This window comes from Mustelus asterias, chromosome 15 (genome assembly GCF_964213995.1).
Source record: "Mustelus asterias chromosome 15, sMusAst1.hap1.1, whole genome shotgun sequence".
Lineage (NCBI taxonomy): Eukaryota > Metazoa > Chordata > Chondrichthyes > Carcharhiniformes > Triakidae > Mustelus > Mustelus asterias.
Window position 1 is genome coordinate 95501482 of NC_135815.1, and position 13899 is coordinate 95515380.

A 13899-nucleotide genomic window follows, 5' to 3' on the forward strand; every position below is an offset into this window, starting at 1 on the left:
GGAGACCTGGGTTCGAATCCCACCACGGCAAATGGTGGGATTTGAATTCAATTTGAAGAAAACTGAAATTAAGAATCTACTGATGACCGTGAAACCATTGTCGGAGAAACCCATCTGGTTCACGAATGTCCTTTAGGGAAAGAAATCTGCCGTCCTTACCCGGTCTGGCCTACATGTGACTCCAGAGCCACAGCAATGTGGTTGACTCTCAATTGCCTTCGGGGCAACTGGTCACAGCCAGTGACGCCCATGTCCCACAAATGAATAAAAAAACATTATACTGTCGACGGGGCTGGTCAGAGACTGACTATTTGTGCAATGTGTTTCAGATAGGGGCAATTTGTTGTTAGAACAAAACGTGGCGAGAACGCATCCAGAGGGCATAGGTTTAAGTTAAGAGGGGAAATAATTAATGGGGACCCAAGGAACAACGTTTTTTCACAGAGGGTGGTACGTATGTGGAATGTGCTGCCGGTAGAAGTGGTTGAGGCAGGGACATTGACAACATTTAAAAGGCATTGGGACAGATACATGGATAGGAAAGGTTTAGAGGGATATGGGCCAAATGCAGGCAAATGGGGTTGGCTGAGATGGGCTTTTTGGTCAGCATGGACTAGCTTGGGCCGAAGGGCCTGTCTCCGTGCCGTAGATTCTGTGATTCAAACGTTTTGATGTTTTCTCTTTTCAGGCGAGTCCGAGAACTGAACAGTAGTAACACTAAAAAGTTCTTAGAGGAACGGAAACGGGTATGTCGCCATGCATTATTGCAAATATTTAATTCAATTGATCATACTGTGTAACTGTAGTTCAAGGCTAATTTACATTTGGTCTATTGAAAGAAGTGAGCTGTATTAGCCAGTCCCTCATCACAGCATTATCAAGGCGCAGAAGGTGGCCATTTGGCCCATCATGAGCTGCTTCATATTGCATCCCCGTTGTATAATACAGCGGATGAAGGAAGATGATTTGGGGTGCGATGGGAACATTGGACAGAATGTTGGATGGGAGTCTTGCTTGCTGGTAGGAGACCTGGTGAGAGCCCGGGTTGCCCCCTTTGGGGTCAGCCAGCTGGTTTTAAGTGCCATTGAGGCATTTAGGTGCCTGCGGCGAATCTTCCCTGAGGTCAAGGACCTCAGGAGCAGGAAGCCAATCCATCCCTCTCCCCAGAGCTGCCAGGCAGTCAGAGGTTGGCAACTGCTGTAAATGCCACCAAGGGAACGGCAGTAGCTGCCAACAGTGCACCCACCAAAGTGGCAGTGCCTGTCTGCTGTTAAAACCCTCATCCATGAATTTCCCGCGTTGATTATTCCAATGCTCTCCTGGCCAGTCTCCTATTCAGCACCCTCCATAAATGTCACCTATCAGGAACACCAGAGACAGCAGCAGGGGTAGACCACATCATCCAAAGCTATGATGCCCACATCCAAACTAGAAAGAGTGCAGAAAAGATTTACTAGGATGCTGCTGGGTCTTGCGCTTTGACAAAGGGTCATCTGGACTCGAAACGTCAGCTCTTTTCTCTCCTTACAGATGCTGTCAGACCTGCTGAGATTTTCCAGCATTTTTTCTTTTGCTCCTGGGCCTTGATGGTTTGAGTTATAAGGAGAGGCTGGATAGACTGGGACTTTTTTCCCTGGAGCGTAAGAGACATCGGGGTGATCTTATAGAGATCTAAAAGTAAAGTTAAAAGTTTATTTATTCGTCACAAGTAAGGCTTACATTAACACTGCAATGAAGTTACTGTGAAATTCCCCTAGTCGCCACACTCCAGCACCTGTTCGGGTCAATGCACCTAACCCGCACATCTTTCAGGCTGTGGGAGGAAACTGGAGCACCCGGAGGAAACCAACGCAGACACGGGGAGAATGTGCAAATTCCACACAGACTGGTGATCCAAGCTGGGAATCAAACCCGGGTCCCTAGCGCTGTGAAGCAGCACTGCTAATCAATGTGTTACTGTGCCGTCTATAAAATAATGAGGGGCATCGATCAACTAGATAGTCAACATCTTTTCCTAAAGGTAGGGGAGTCTAAAACTAGAGGGCATAGGTTTAAGGAGAGATACAAGTGTCCAGAGGGGCAATTTTTTCACACAGAGGGTGGTGAGTGTCTGGAACGAGCTGCCAGAGGTAGTAGTAGAGGTGGGTACAATTTTTAAAAAGCATTTAGACAGTTACATGGGTCTAGAGGGATATGGGCCAAACGTGGGCAATTGGGACTAGCTTAGTGGTTAAAAAAATAGGATGGCATGGACAAGTTGGGCCGAAGGGCCTGCTGTAAACCTCTACGACTCTATCCTCCATTCTAGAAGCTACAAAACTAATGCTCAGAATGGACCGGGCAAACCCAAATCCATTCCTGGCTTGCTCCAAAAACCAAATTCAAAATCCAGTTCAATCCAATACATGGTCTCGACGAGAGACAAACAAGATCCAAGCTGACAAGATGAGGCATTGCACCCCATCTCGGCCTTAACCTGACACTTGATCTTAGCCAAAGCTCGCACCAAGTCTCATCCACCCATCACCCTGGGTCTGCTGACCTGCTCTGGCTCCCAGTCCAGCAATGCCTAAAATTCAACGCTCTCATCCCTGTGTTCAATCCCATTTGTGGCTTCTCGCCATCCTATTTCTGTGATCTCCTCCAACCCTACGTCCCTCCGAGAACCATTGACAAGACTCTTAACTGCACCATTCACTGAACTATTGTGGTTGTAAGAGGGGTTCGGAGGCTGGCTATCCCCACCCCACTTAATAATTTCCCAAATCCATTCTACAAGGGACAAGTCAGGTGTGAGTGGAATACTTGCCTGGATCAGTGCAGCTCCAACAATGCTTGGGGAGCTCAATGGCAGCCAAGTCAAAGCAGCCTGCTTGATCAGAATCTCCTCCGGGGGTTAAACTATCACTCCCCCCCAGCAGCTGCAGTATGAGTGGTCTGCACACACTGCATCAACTCGGTGGCACGGTAGCACAGTGGTTAGCACTGCTGCTTCACAGCTCCAGGGTCCCGGGTTCGATTCCTGGCTCGGGTCACTGTCTGTGTGGAGTTTGCACATTCTCCTCGTGTCTGCGTGGGTTTCCTCCGGGTGCTCCGGTTTCCTCCCACAGTCCAAAGATGTGCGGGTTAGGTTGATTGGCCTGGTTAAAAATTGCCCCTTAGAGTCCTGGGATGCGTAGGTTAGAGGGATTAGCGGGTAAATATGTGGGGGTAGGGCTTGGGTGGGATTGTGGTCGGTGCAGACTCGATGGGCTGAATGGCCTCCTTCTGCACTGTAGGGTTTCTATGATTCTATGAACTCACCAAGTCGCCTCCCTCACCCGCAACTTCTACCACCTGAGACGCCAAGGGCAGCAGGTCCATGGAGACACCACCACCTGCAAGTCCCCTTTCAGGCCATTTGGTCATTCCTTCGCTCGCCAATGGGTGAAAAGTCTGGAACTGACTGAGAGTGCCTTCACCACACGGACTGCAGCATTCAGTGTGACTCATTGCCATCATCCCAAGGGCAATTAAGGATGGGCAATAGATTGTTAACCCTGCCAGCAATGCCCACATCCCATGAATGAATACATTTCGGGTAAAGCTCTGCACTCCTCCATCTCTGGAATCTTGCACTTCTGGAATGTTCTGTGCCCCACCAGACATGCCTTCAGCAATTGAGGCCCTAAAACCTGCCTGTGTAAACATCTCCATCTCTGTCTCAAAGCTGGTTAAAAGCAAATAACTACGGATGCTGGAATTTGAAACCAAAAGAGAAAATGCCGGAAAATCTCGGCAGGTCTGGCAGCATCTGTAAGGAGAGAAAAGAGTTTCAGGCCATTTGGCCCATCAAGCCTGCACCGATAACAATCCCACCAGGCCCTATCCCCGTGACCCCCACGTATTTTCCCTGCTAATCCACCTGACACGAAGGGGCAATTTAGCATGGCCAGTCAGCCTGACCAGCACGTCTTTCAGACTGTGGAAGGAAACCGGAGCATCCGGTGGAAATCCACGCCAACAGGACTGAATGGAGCTGGAATGGCTCAAGGGGCTAAAATGGTTGCCTCCTGTTCTAATGTTCCTCATGTTGAAATGGGAAGGAGTACTTGGCGCACTAGCATGGAAGATGAATATACGAATTAGGAGCAGAAGTAGACAAATTCAGCCTTTCAAGTCTGCTCCGCCATTCAGTCAAATCATGGCTGATCTCTCCCTGGCCCCAAATCCACCTCCCCACCAGTTCCCCACATCCCCTTATCACTTTTTAAAATTTGAAATGTATCTATCTGCTTCTTAAAACCATTCAACAGTTCAAACGCGCTATGGGACAGCGAGTTCCACAAATAATGATAGCATTGTCTGTTTTTAGCTCAGCACCCTCTTGGTACGCCATGCCAGTCTGGTGCCCAGTAGATGGTCCAGCCCTCGTATTTGCCCCAGTTGCTTTGAAAATGACAGGGCTTGTTGTTTTAACCAAGAGGGATCTTTAGCGTTCAACAAGCTCAAGGTTAAGAGGTCTTCACGTTACTTAAAAGAGTCTAGATTAACCTTATTCTTGTTCTTTTTTAATATATTTGCGTATTAATGACTGCAGGGTATGTTTACACCTGGCAGTGTATAATTTCTTTTGTCTGTTTACTAATGAGAATTTCGCATTGAACGTGACATACTTCCTCGACTTTATACGGACAATAATAGAATCCCGACAGTGCAGAAGGAGGCCATTTGGCCCATCGAGCCTGTACTGATAACAATCCAACCCAGGCCCTATTCCCGTGACTCCATGTATTTACCCTGCATGGCCGATCAGCCTAACCAGCACGTCTTCCGGACTGTGGGAGGAAACCGGAGCACCCGGAGGAAACTCACGCAGACACAGGAAGAACATGCAGACTTCACACAGACAGTCACCTGAGGCCGGAATTGAACCTGGGTCCCTGAGGCAGCAGTGCTCACCACTGTGCCACTGCGCCCGCCCCTATATCGATGCGACATTCCAAATGCCAAAACCAATTCCAGCATTCCAACGCAGAGGGTTTACGCAGTAAATGTAAGAAACTGGTGAACCGTTTATGTATGATGTGGAGGTGCTAGCATTGGACTGGGGTGGGCACAGTAAGAAGTCCCACTCACCTGAGGAAGGAGCAGTGCTCCGAAAGCTCGTGATTCCAAATAAACCTGTTGGACTTTAACCTGGTGTTGTGAGACTTCTTACTTTGTGCCGTTTATATATGTCAGCGATCGGGGACTTCTGCGCAATGTAACTGCGACATGTTCTTATTTACAGCTCGCCATGAAGCAATCTAAGGAAATGGACCAATTGGTGAAAGCCCAGCTTGAACAATTGGAAGTCTTGGAGAGACAAAATGACCAGGTAGTGATTTTAGACATTCAGTGTGTATATAATATTAGATTGCGTCACGCAATGAGGGGGAAAACAAAAGGACCATTGACTTTTTTCCAAACGAACCGGCACGGTGGCACAGTGGTTAGCACTACTGCCTCACAGCTCCAGGGACCTGGGTTCGATTCCCGGCTTGGCTCACCGTCTGTACGGAGTTTGCACATTCTCCCCGTGTCTGCGTGGGTTTCCCCCAGGTGCTCCGGTTTCCTCCCACAGTCCGAAAGACGTGTTGGTTAGGTGCACCGGCCATGCCGAATTCACCCACACTGTACCCAAATTGGTGCCGGTTTCCTCCCACAATCCGAAAAATGTGTGGGTTAGGTGGATTGGCCACGCTAAATTGCCCCCTTGGTGTTTCGGGATGCGTAGGTTAGCGGGGTAAATGTGTGGGATTACTGGGGATAGGGCCTGGGTGGGATTGTGGTCGGTGCAGACACGATGGGCCGAATGGCCTCCTTCTGCACTGTAGGGATTCTATGATTCTAACCGTCAAGGTTTCCTGCCTCTGGGCTAAGGCAGTCAGGGATGAAATAAACCGAAAGGTATGACTGCTGCATCACGGGGAGTCCATGGCAATGAGATCCCCATCGGTAAAAACCAGCCAGGCTGTTATGCAGAGGATCAGGATGAGGGAATTGTTACACAAAAAATTATTTATTCCAGGAGGTCTTTTCCCTCATTCGTCTGTCAAGGGCACAAAAGCCGAACAAGCACAAAAGAGTAGGATTCTGATTTAATTACTGGTTAATTGTGCAACACATATACCGAGCCATTTTAGTCCTTTGTTCCCTGATGGGTGAAACAAAAGGATTCACCAAAAAAGCACAGCTTGAGTTCCGAAGCGTGATGTTGTCCCCTAGCACCGTACAGTGGATCGGTGCAAATTATCATTTAAGGTTGACATGACATTAACTTCTAAATAGCTACTGCCTTTTTTTAAAAAAATGTCAGTGTACAGAACAATTCGGGCAACCGTCGTGATCTTTTCGAACAATTCTATTAATCTTTATAATCAGCGATGAACAGTTCTAATCTACTTTTTGAAAGCCGCAAACCAGGCTTTGGTCACAAAGACTTGTGTCAAACAGAATGAAAATGACTCCGCACGGAACAATGCAGAATTACAAATATTGGCGGCGCAGTGGTGAGCACTGCTGCCTCACAGCGCCAGGGTCCCGGGTTCGATTCCTGGCTTGGGTCACTGTCTGTGCGGAGTCTGCACGTCCTCCCCTGTGTCTGCCCGGATTTTCTCCGGGTGCTCCGGTTTCCCCCCACAGTCCAAAGATGTGCGGGTCAGGTGGATTGGCCATGCTTAATTGCCCCTTAGTCCAGGGGGACTAGCTAAGGTAAATGCATGGGGTTACGGGAATAGGGCCTGGGTGGGATTGTGGTCAGTGCAGACTCGATGGGCCGAATGGCCTGCTTCTGCGCTGTAGGATTCTTTGATTCTCTGATTCTATATCTGCTGCCATTCACAAACTTGATACTACATGCAAGAGCCACCAAAATCTTTGTCTTAAATTGGATTTCGATCTTGCATTTTATAAAACTTCATCATTTAAATATTCAAATGCTAACTTGTGCAGGTTAGTCATTTTCAAAGTGTAAGAACTTCAGATGTATTAGGCACGGTGGCACAGTGATTAGCACTGCTGTCTCACATCACCAGGGACCCGGATTCGATTCCCAGCCTCGGGTCACTGTCCGTGCGGAGTCTGCACGTTCTCCCCATGTCTGCATGGGTTTCCTCCAGTTTTCTCCCACACTCCAAAGATGTGCGGGTTAGATGGATTAGCCATGGGAAATGCTTGGGGTTATGAGGATAAGGTGGGGGAGAGGGTCTGGGCAACTTCCCCTGTCAGAGAATTGGTGCAGACTCGATGGGCCAAATGGCCTTTAATACATTGTTGGGAATCTATGATTCTTACATTTTGTAGCCTGCGCCTCGAGAACATGTTTCTGACATTTCTGGTTCTTTTCAAAAATATTTGGATCGTTAATTTTATGGGTCAAGGAAGCCGTTGCTTCAGTAGTTATCCAATAGCATTCATCATAGAATCCCTACAGTGCAGAAGGAGGCCATTTGGCCCATCGAGCCTGCACCGACAACAATCCCATCCAGGTCTTATCCCTGATACTCCATGTATTTACCCTGCTCGTCCCCCTGACACTAAGGGTCACTTTAGCTTGTTCATCCTTCCAACACACGCGCCAATGGCAAGCAGTAAGAGTGGGAGAGCTCTTAGGGCCTGCCATTGGCGTATGTGTTGGAAGGATGACCAAGTTGATAGTCAACCTCATTGGCCGCATTATGAATGCACCTATCTTGGCCATCAAATCCTGGGATGGGACTTAAACCTGGAGTTTCTGACCCAGGGCAGGGAACGCTAACCACTGCGCCACAAGACTTCCCAGTTGAGTTGTGCCGGACAGAAATATTCCAGGTTCCGATGGATTTTCCCATCCCGCCGCGGTGGACGGAAGTTTGGCTGGCCGCCAAATTCTCTGACTTGGCTGCAGCAGGAGCGTGGCATGAACGGGCGGTGAGATCTTACCCTCTGTCCGGAACTCTACCACCTCGCCCGCCACAGAATTGGCACGGGCGAGGGTCCGACAAAGGAAATCTCCACTCACCTCGGGCAGGAATTTCCAGTCTCGCCCAAGCGAGGTTGTAAAATCCCGCCCTCTGCCTCCAGCCTAAATCGAGTCAGCTGATCTCAGTGTTGTGTTGAAATCTCCCTCAGTCTTCCTGCACCGGAGGAGTGGGGGAAATGTCAGCCAGGGTTTAGGCCCCCGATTGTTATGCAGCTGTGCATATATGGTTGTCAGGTCAACTAGGGTAGGCCCCTGATTGGTTAACCAGCTGACATTGTGATAAAGTCTTGCATATGAGGGTTGGATAGGTTTGCAAGAGATTGGAAAGCAGCTGAACCTCACTCCAACATTGAGTTTTACAGGGTGGATTTATGCTCCCGAGACGGGTAGCTCCAATCAGGAAATTTCCAGGCCCGGCGCACCCACCTCGGGAAAAAGTGTCATACATAGCAAGTGGGGGCCACTGCAGAACGGAGTCGGGACCCACCACCCCAATGCAGGTTGACAACTGTTGCCAAGTGTCAAGGTGGGCTGTTTAAAAGCCCTAGCTGTTTTGTTAAATATTAGGCCCTCTCGCCCTTATCCCATCACCACACCCACCCGTTATCCTTGCACCACCCATGACAACTCATGCCCGCCACCCACCGTATAGCCCTTGTAGCCTTCTTGCTAACTCATGTCCCCAGCCCACTCCTCTGGCTCCTTCCGGCCTCGATGCCAACCCAAGCCCTCCAGTCCACTTTGGCTCTATAGCCTCCGTGACAACTCATGCTCTCCCCCATCTATCCACTGCTCTGGCACTTACAGCCTCCATGTCAAGTGGGGTGGCACAGTGGTTAGCACTGCTGCCTCACAGCGCCAGGGACCCGGGTTCAATTCCAGATCACTGTCTATGTGGAGTTTACACATTCTCCCCGTCTGCGTGGGTTTCTTCTGGGTGCTCCAGTTTCCTCCCACAGTCCAAAGATGTGCGGGTTAAGTGGATTGGCCGTGCTAAGTTGCCCCTTAGTATCAGGGAGATTAGCAGGGTAAATACGTGGGGTTACGAGGGTAGCGCCTGGGTGGAGTTGTAGTTGGTGCAGACTTGATGGGCCAAATGTCCTCCTTCTGCACTGTAAGGATTCTCATGGACATTATAAGTCCTCATGCCAACACATGCCCCTCCCCCACCCAATAATACCTCCATGCCAACTAACCCAATATCCACGATGGGAATACATCCAGAGCCAGGGTGAGAAGAAATAAAATGAAGATCTAAATACCTGCATAGTTTTCACTATATTAATGCCCATTCATGAAATCCCATTCAAAACATTAAAAGCCCTTCCAGTACTTAACCCCACATCAGAACAAACAGACTTGTATATATAATACAACATGCAAGGCGGCTAATCCTTTAATAACCTCTTTAAATTCCCAATCAAATTGGGAAATTATGGCCATCCTACTGGAATAATAATAGTTTATGGAAAGCAGCCAAGTATTAGTCATGATAAAATGATAGACCTTGGGTTAATGTCAACAAACAGCTAAAAGATTTTTAAAAAATTTTCATTGACTTAAGCAGACTGGATAATTTTTAAGTACTGGGGATTTAAATTATTTTACAGGTTGATTTTTTTTAATACTCTGACACAGGCAGACTGGTCTTTCAATTTTTAAAGTGCTGGGGCTTTAACTAGCTTGACAGCTCTGTGGACTTTATCTGCTCTTCACGAATTTTTACTCTCCTCCATCAATTCATAGCTCTCAGACTGCGGAATAAAGCCCTTGCTACGGCAAAAATAGGGTCTGTTTGAACTCAGCACTAAGTTCAAAGGGCCCTTTCCCCGATCAACAAAAGTGGGATCTGCCGGAAAGGGGGGCAGAACATTCAGATCTTTGTCCCGCTCGCTGCTTTTAAAAGAGCCCAGAGTCATCGCAACTCTGCGAAAATCCAATGCATTGTCTTCAGCGGATGAGAGAAAAGGGAGGAATTTAATGACCTTGAAAAGAAGAAAGAAAATATTTTGTCCGTAGATGCAGACGTAAATGTTTGTCTCACCAGGATTAAAGATTTTCTTCCTGTTAAAAAACAGTGAGAACCCCAGACAAAAAAATTAAAATGTATCCATGGCTAGAACTAAAGACCATCATAATCGGCTAGAGTTTCCTGGATTGCGTTTGCCCAGGGTTTACACTGAGAATTTACACCCAAATTTCCTGTGGAGCTCATTTGCCATATAAAAACAAGCATTAGGGCAAAGTGGTCAAGAAGGCAAATTTAACAGACTGTCTCTTCACTCTCATTGTCCTCTGAACTTGTCGGTCCTGTTCCTCTTCCATTTTTCAGAGTTGACCCATTGTGCCGGCCATTTTACCTCTTCTCATCTCATGTTGTGTGGTGAGCGGTGGGGTGGCGAGGGGTGGGTCCTTAAAAAATGCATGGGAACTGACAGAACTCTTAAGTGCAGTGCAGCCATCTCGAAATGGCTGAGATAGCCACACAGTTCAAGGGCAATGAAGGATGAGCAACGAATGCTGGCCTTTCAACCAATGCCCACATGCCATGAAAGAATTATTTTTAACGGGTGGCCCAGTTCTGCATTCGCCTCAAGCCTAGCCATAGTTTGACTCCATCACGTACATGAATTTTATTGTCTGAAATGTCTCAACAGAGCAGCTTTGCTTGCACTCATGTGTCCATTTCTTTGAAGATGGGAAGGGAGGAGATGAAAGTAAAAGTTGGCGGTGAAGGGGTGTTCCATCCTCTACGATTCCATGTCTTACATTAATCAAAACTGCCGATGTACCGTTAGAACGCTTTGCATCTTTCCTTGCGCTTTTGTAACATCTGCGAGCCAAAATTCTCCTTCAGCACCGCCCACTGTCTGAGGCGAACCTTCGCAAACCTATTTGAGTCCCTCCATCAAAAAAAAAACCTCAAGAGCATTTTCTGCCGAAGATGTTTTGAAGGCGCAATCTTTTGCCGCTACAGCCAGCTCGGTGGCGGGCTCTATGTGTCTTCCAACTGCAGTCTAATTGTTCAGTAGAGGTATGTTGCTTAATAATCACCAGCACAACTCATCTTGCAAGCTGCAGTTGATGTTGGCAACATCCAGATATTTTTAGCATCTTTCTGTTGCCTCCATCTCTGTCATTTCTCTTTTCTGTTCTGTGCCTGGGTTCTTCCCATTCATTGTCCGCCAGTCTCCTATTCGCACTGCCTTCTGGAAAATGAGCACGCATTAACAGACGATTTACATGTTTTTTTCATTGCTACATTCATGATCGTTTAGTGAGAAAATGCGGTATTCCAAAAGACCATGTTGAATTTATTGTTTTTTCTTTCCCCATTAGAATTCAGATGTAAAAGGCATTGTAATAATGTTTTTATTGAACACTGGCATTTCATTTAATTTTACATTTTTTGGTTTATAATCATTGACTATTATTTTTGCACATACAGCTGCTGAAATCATGTCATACAGGGTCTGGCATTCAAGGTAGGACTGTTCTTAATTACCAAGCAACAATGAAATCTGTTGTTCCATTTTAACAATAGTTCATATCCAGATATATATGAGTGTACAGTGATTGAAATTAGTTGTTAATATTGTTTGATGTGAAAATGGAAACTTTTTAGTGCATCAAGCAAGGCGTGACGTATGTGGAGCATTTGAGGACTCTGGGTCTGTCCTCAGAGAGTCATACAGCGCAGAAGGAGGCCATTTGGCCCATCGAGTCTGCACTGACCACAATCCCACCCAGACCCGATCCCCATAACCCCCATGTATTTACTCCGGCTAGTTCCCCTGACACTAAGGGGCAATTTAACATGGCCAATCCACCTAACTCACACATCTTTGGACTGTGGGAGGAAACTGGAGCACCCGGAGGAAACCCACGCAGATACGGGGAGAATGTGCAAGCTCCACTCGACGGAGTTTAGAAGGATGGGGGGTAGGGTGAGGGGATCTCATTGAAACTTACAGAAATACTGAAAGGCCTGGATAGAGTGGACATGGGGAAGATGTTTCCATTAGTAGGAGAGACTGGGATCTGAGGACACAGCCTCAGAGTAAAGGTAACGACCCTTTAGAACTGATATGGGGTGGCACAGTGGTTAGCACAACTGCCTCACAGTGCCTAGCACAACTGCCTCACAGTGCCTAGCACAACTGCCTCACAGTGCCAGGGACCTGGGTTCGATTCCCGGCTTGGGCCACTGTCTTTGTGGAGTTTGCACATTCTCCCCGTGTCTACCTGGGTTTCCTCTGAGTGCTCCAGTTTCCTCCCACAGTCCAAAGATGTGCGGGTTAGGTTGATTGGCCATGCTAAATTGCCCATTAGTGTCCCCGGGTGTGTAGGTTAGAGGAATTAGTGGGGTGAATGTGTGGAGTTGTGGGGATAGGGCCTGGGGTGGGATTGTGGTCAGTGCAGACTCGATGGGTCAAAAGGCCTCCTTCTGCACTGTAGGGATTCTACGATTCTATGAATTTCTTCAGCCAGAGGGTGGTGAATCTGTGGAATTCATTGCCACAGAAGGCTGTGGAAGACGGGTCATTGAGTATCTTTAAGACAGAGATGGATAGGTTCTTGATTGGTAAGGGGATCAAAGGTTACAGGGAAAAGGTGGGAGAATGGGCTTGAGAAAACGTATCAGCCATGATCAAAAGGCGGAGCAGACTCAATGGGCTGAGTGGCCTAATTCTGCTCCTATATTTTATGGTCCTATCAGCCATGGAGTTTTGCCGGCCTATAATTGAGATGCTATCACTAACCCCAGGCTCTCCTGGGCTGAGTCCAGAAATCATAGGGAATTAAAGGTAGCCGGAGTCAGAGACCACAGTTCTATTGGTTCTGTTCACATCACCGGCTCACGTTAGAATTGTTTGACTGCAGATATGAGGAAATATCCTTCACTGAAATGAAGGGTGGCCTTCTGAACATACAAATTAAGGGCAGGCCACTCGGCCCCTTGAACCTGCTCTGCTATCCAATAAGATCATGGCTGATCTGATTGTAACCTCAACTCCACATTCCTGCTGACCCCCTGATAACTTTTCACCCCCAGATAACCTTTCACCCCCTCGTTGAGCAAGAATCTATCTAATTCTGCCCTAAAAGTATTCAAAGACTCTGCTTCCACTGCCTTTTGTGGAAGAGAATTCCAGAGACTCATGACCCTTTGAAAGAAAAAAATTCTCCTCATCTCTGTCTTAAATAGGCCACCCCTTATTTTTAAAACAGTGACCCCAACCCCCCATTCTAGATTCTCCCACAAGAGAAAACGTCCTCTCCACATCCACCCTGTCAATACCCCTCAGGATCTTGAAGGTTTTGGTCAAGTGGCTTCTTACTCTTCTAAACTCCAGTGGATACAAACATACCCTGTCCAATCTTTCCTCATAAGATACCCCGCCCATTCCTGGTATTATAACGTAAAGGGTTATGGGGATAAAGGAAAGTTTATTTATTAGTGTCACAAGTAATAGTTTGGGTAAAAGGCACTAAAGTGTCCAATCAGCCAGGATCATGTTGAAGGACGGAGAAGGTTTGCCAGGCTGAATGGCCTACACCTGTACCTATGTTCCTAATAATCTGGTAAATCTTCTCTGACCTCCTAAAGTATTTAACATCTTCCGTTAAACAAGGAAACTAATGCTGTACACAGTACTCCGGATGTGGCCTCACCAATGCCCTGTACAAAGATGGATAGCTGCGTCAGAGTTCTACCGCCCGGCCCATCACAGAATCGGAGCTGGCAAGGGGCGGACAACAGAAATGCCCATTGACCTTGGGTGGGAATTTCCGGTCTTGCCCGAGCAAGGCCGTAGAATCCCGTCCATGAGCTTTGGGAAGTATTTGGTGTGTTGCAGGGGGTTAGAATTTGTGGAGTTTTCACAATAATAGTCAAGCTACAGCTTTGTAAT

At 47.5% G+C, this 13899-nt stretch overlaps 1 protein-coding gene across 6 annotated transcripts in view; it reads left to right on the forward strand.

Annotated features, from left to right (window-relative positions):
• Positions 1-13899, forward strand: part of plcb4a (phospholipase C, beta 4a) — a 510936-nt gene that overhangs the window by 468088 nt on the left and 28949 nt on the right. For all 6 annotated transcript variants that reach the window (XM_078230348.1, XM_078230349.1, XM_078230347.1 and 3 more), the window contains 3 exons: positions 689-746; positions 5273-5359; positions 11433-11469. In XM_078230348.1, the coding sequence (XP_078086474.1) occupies positions 689-746; positions 5273-5359; positions 11433-11469 (182 nt within the window). The remainder of the gene's footprint in view (positions 1-688; positions 747-5272; positions 5360-11432; positions 11470-13899) is intronic.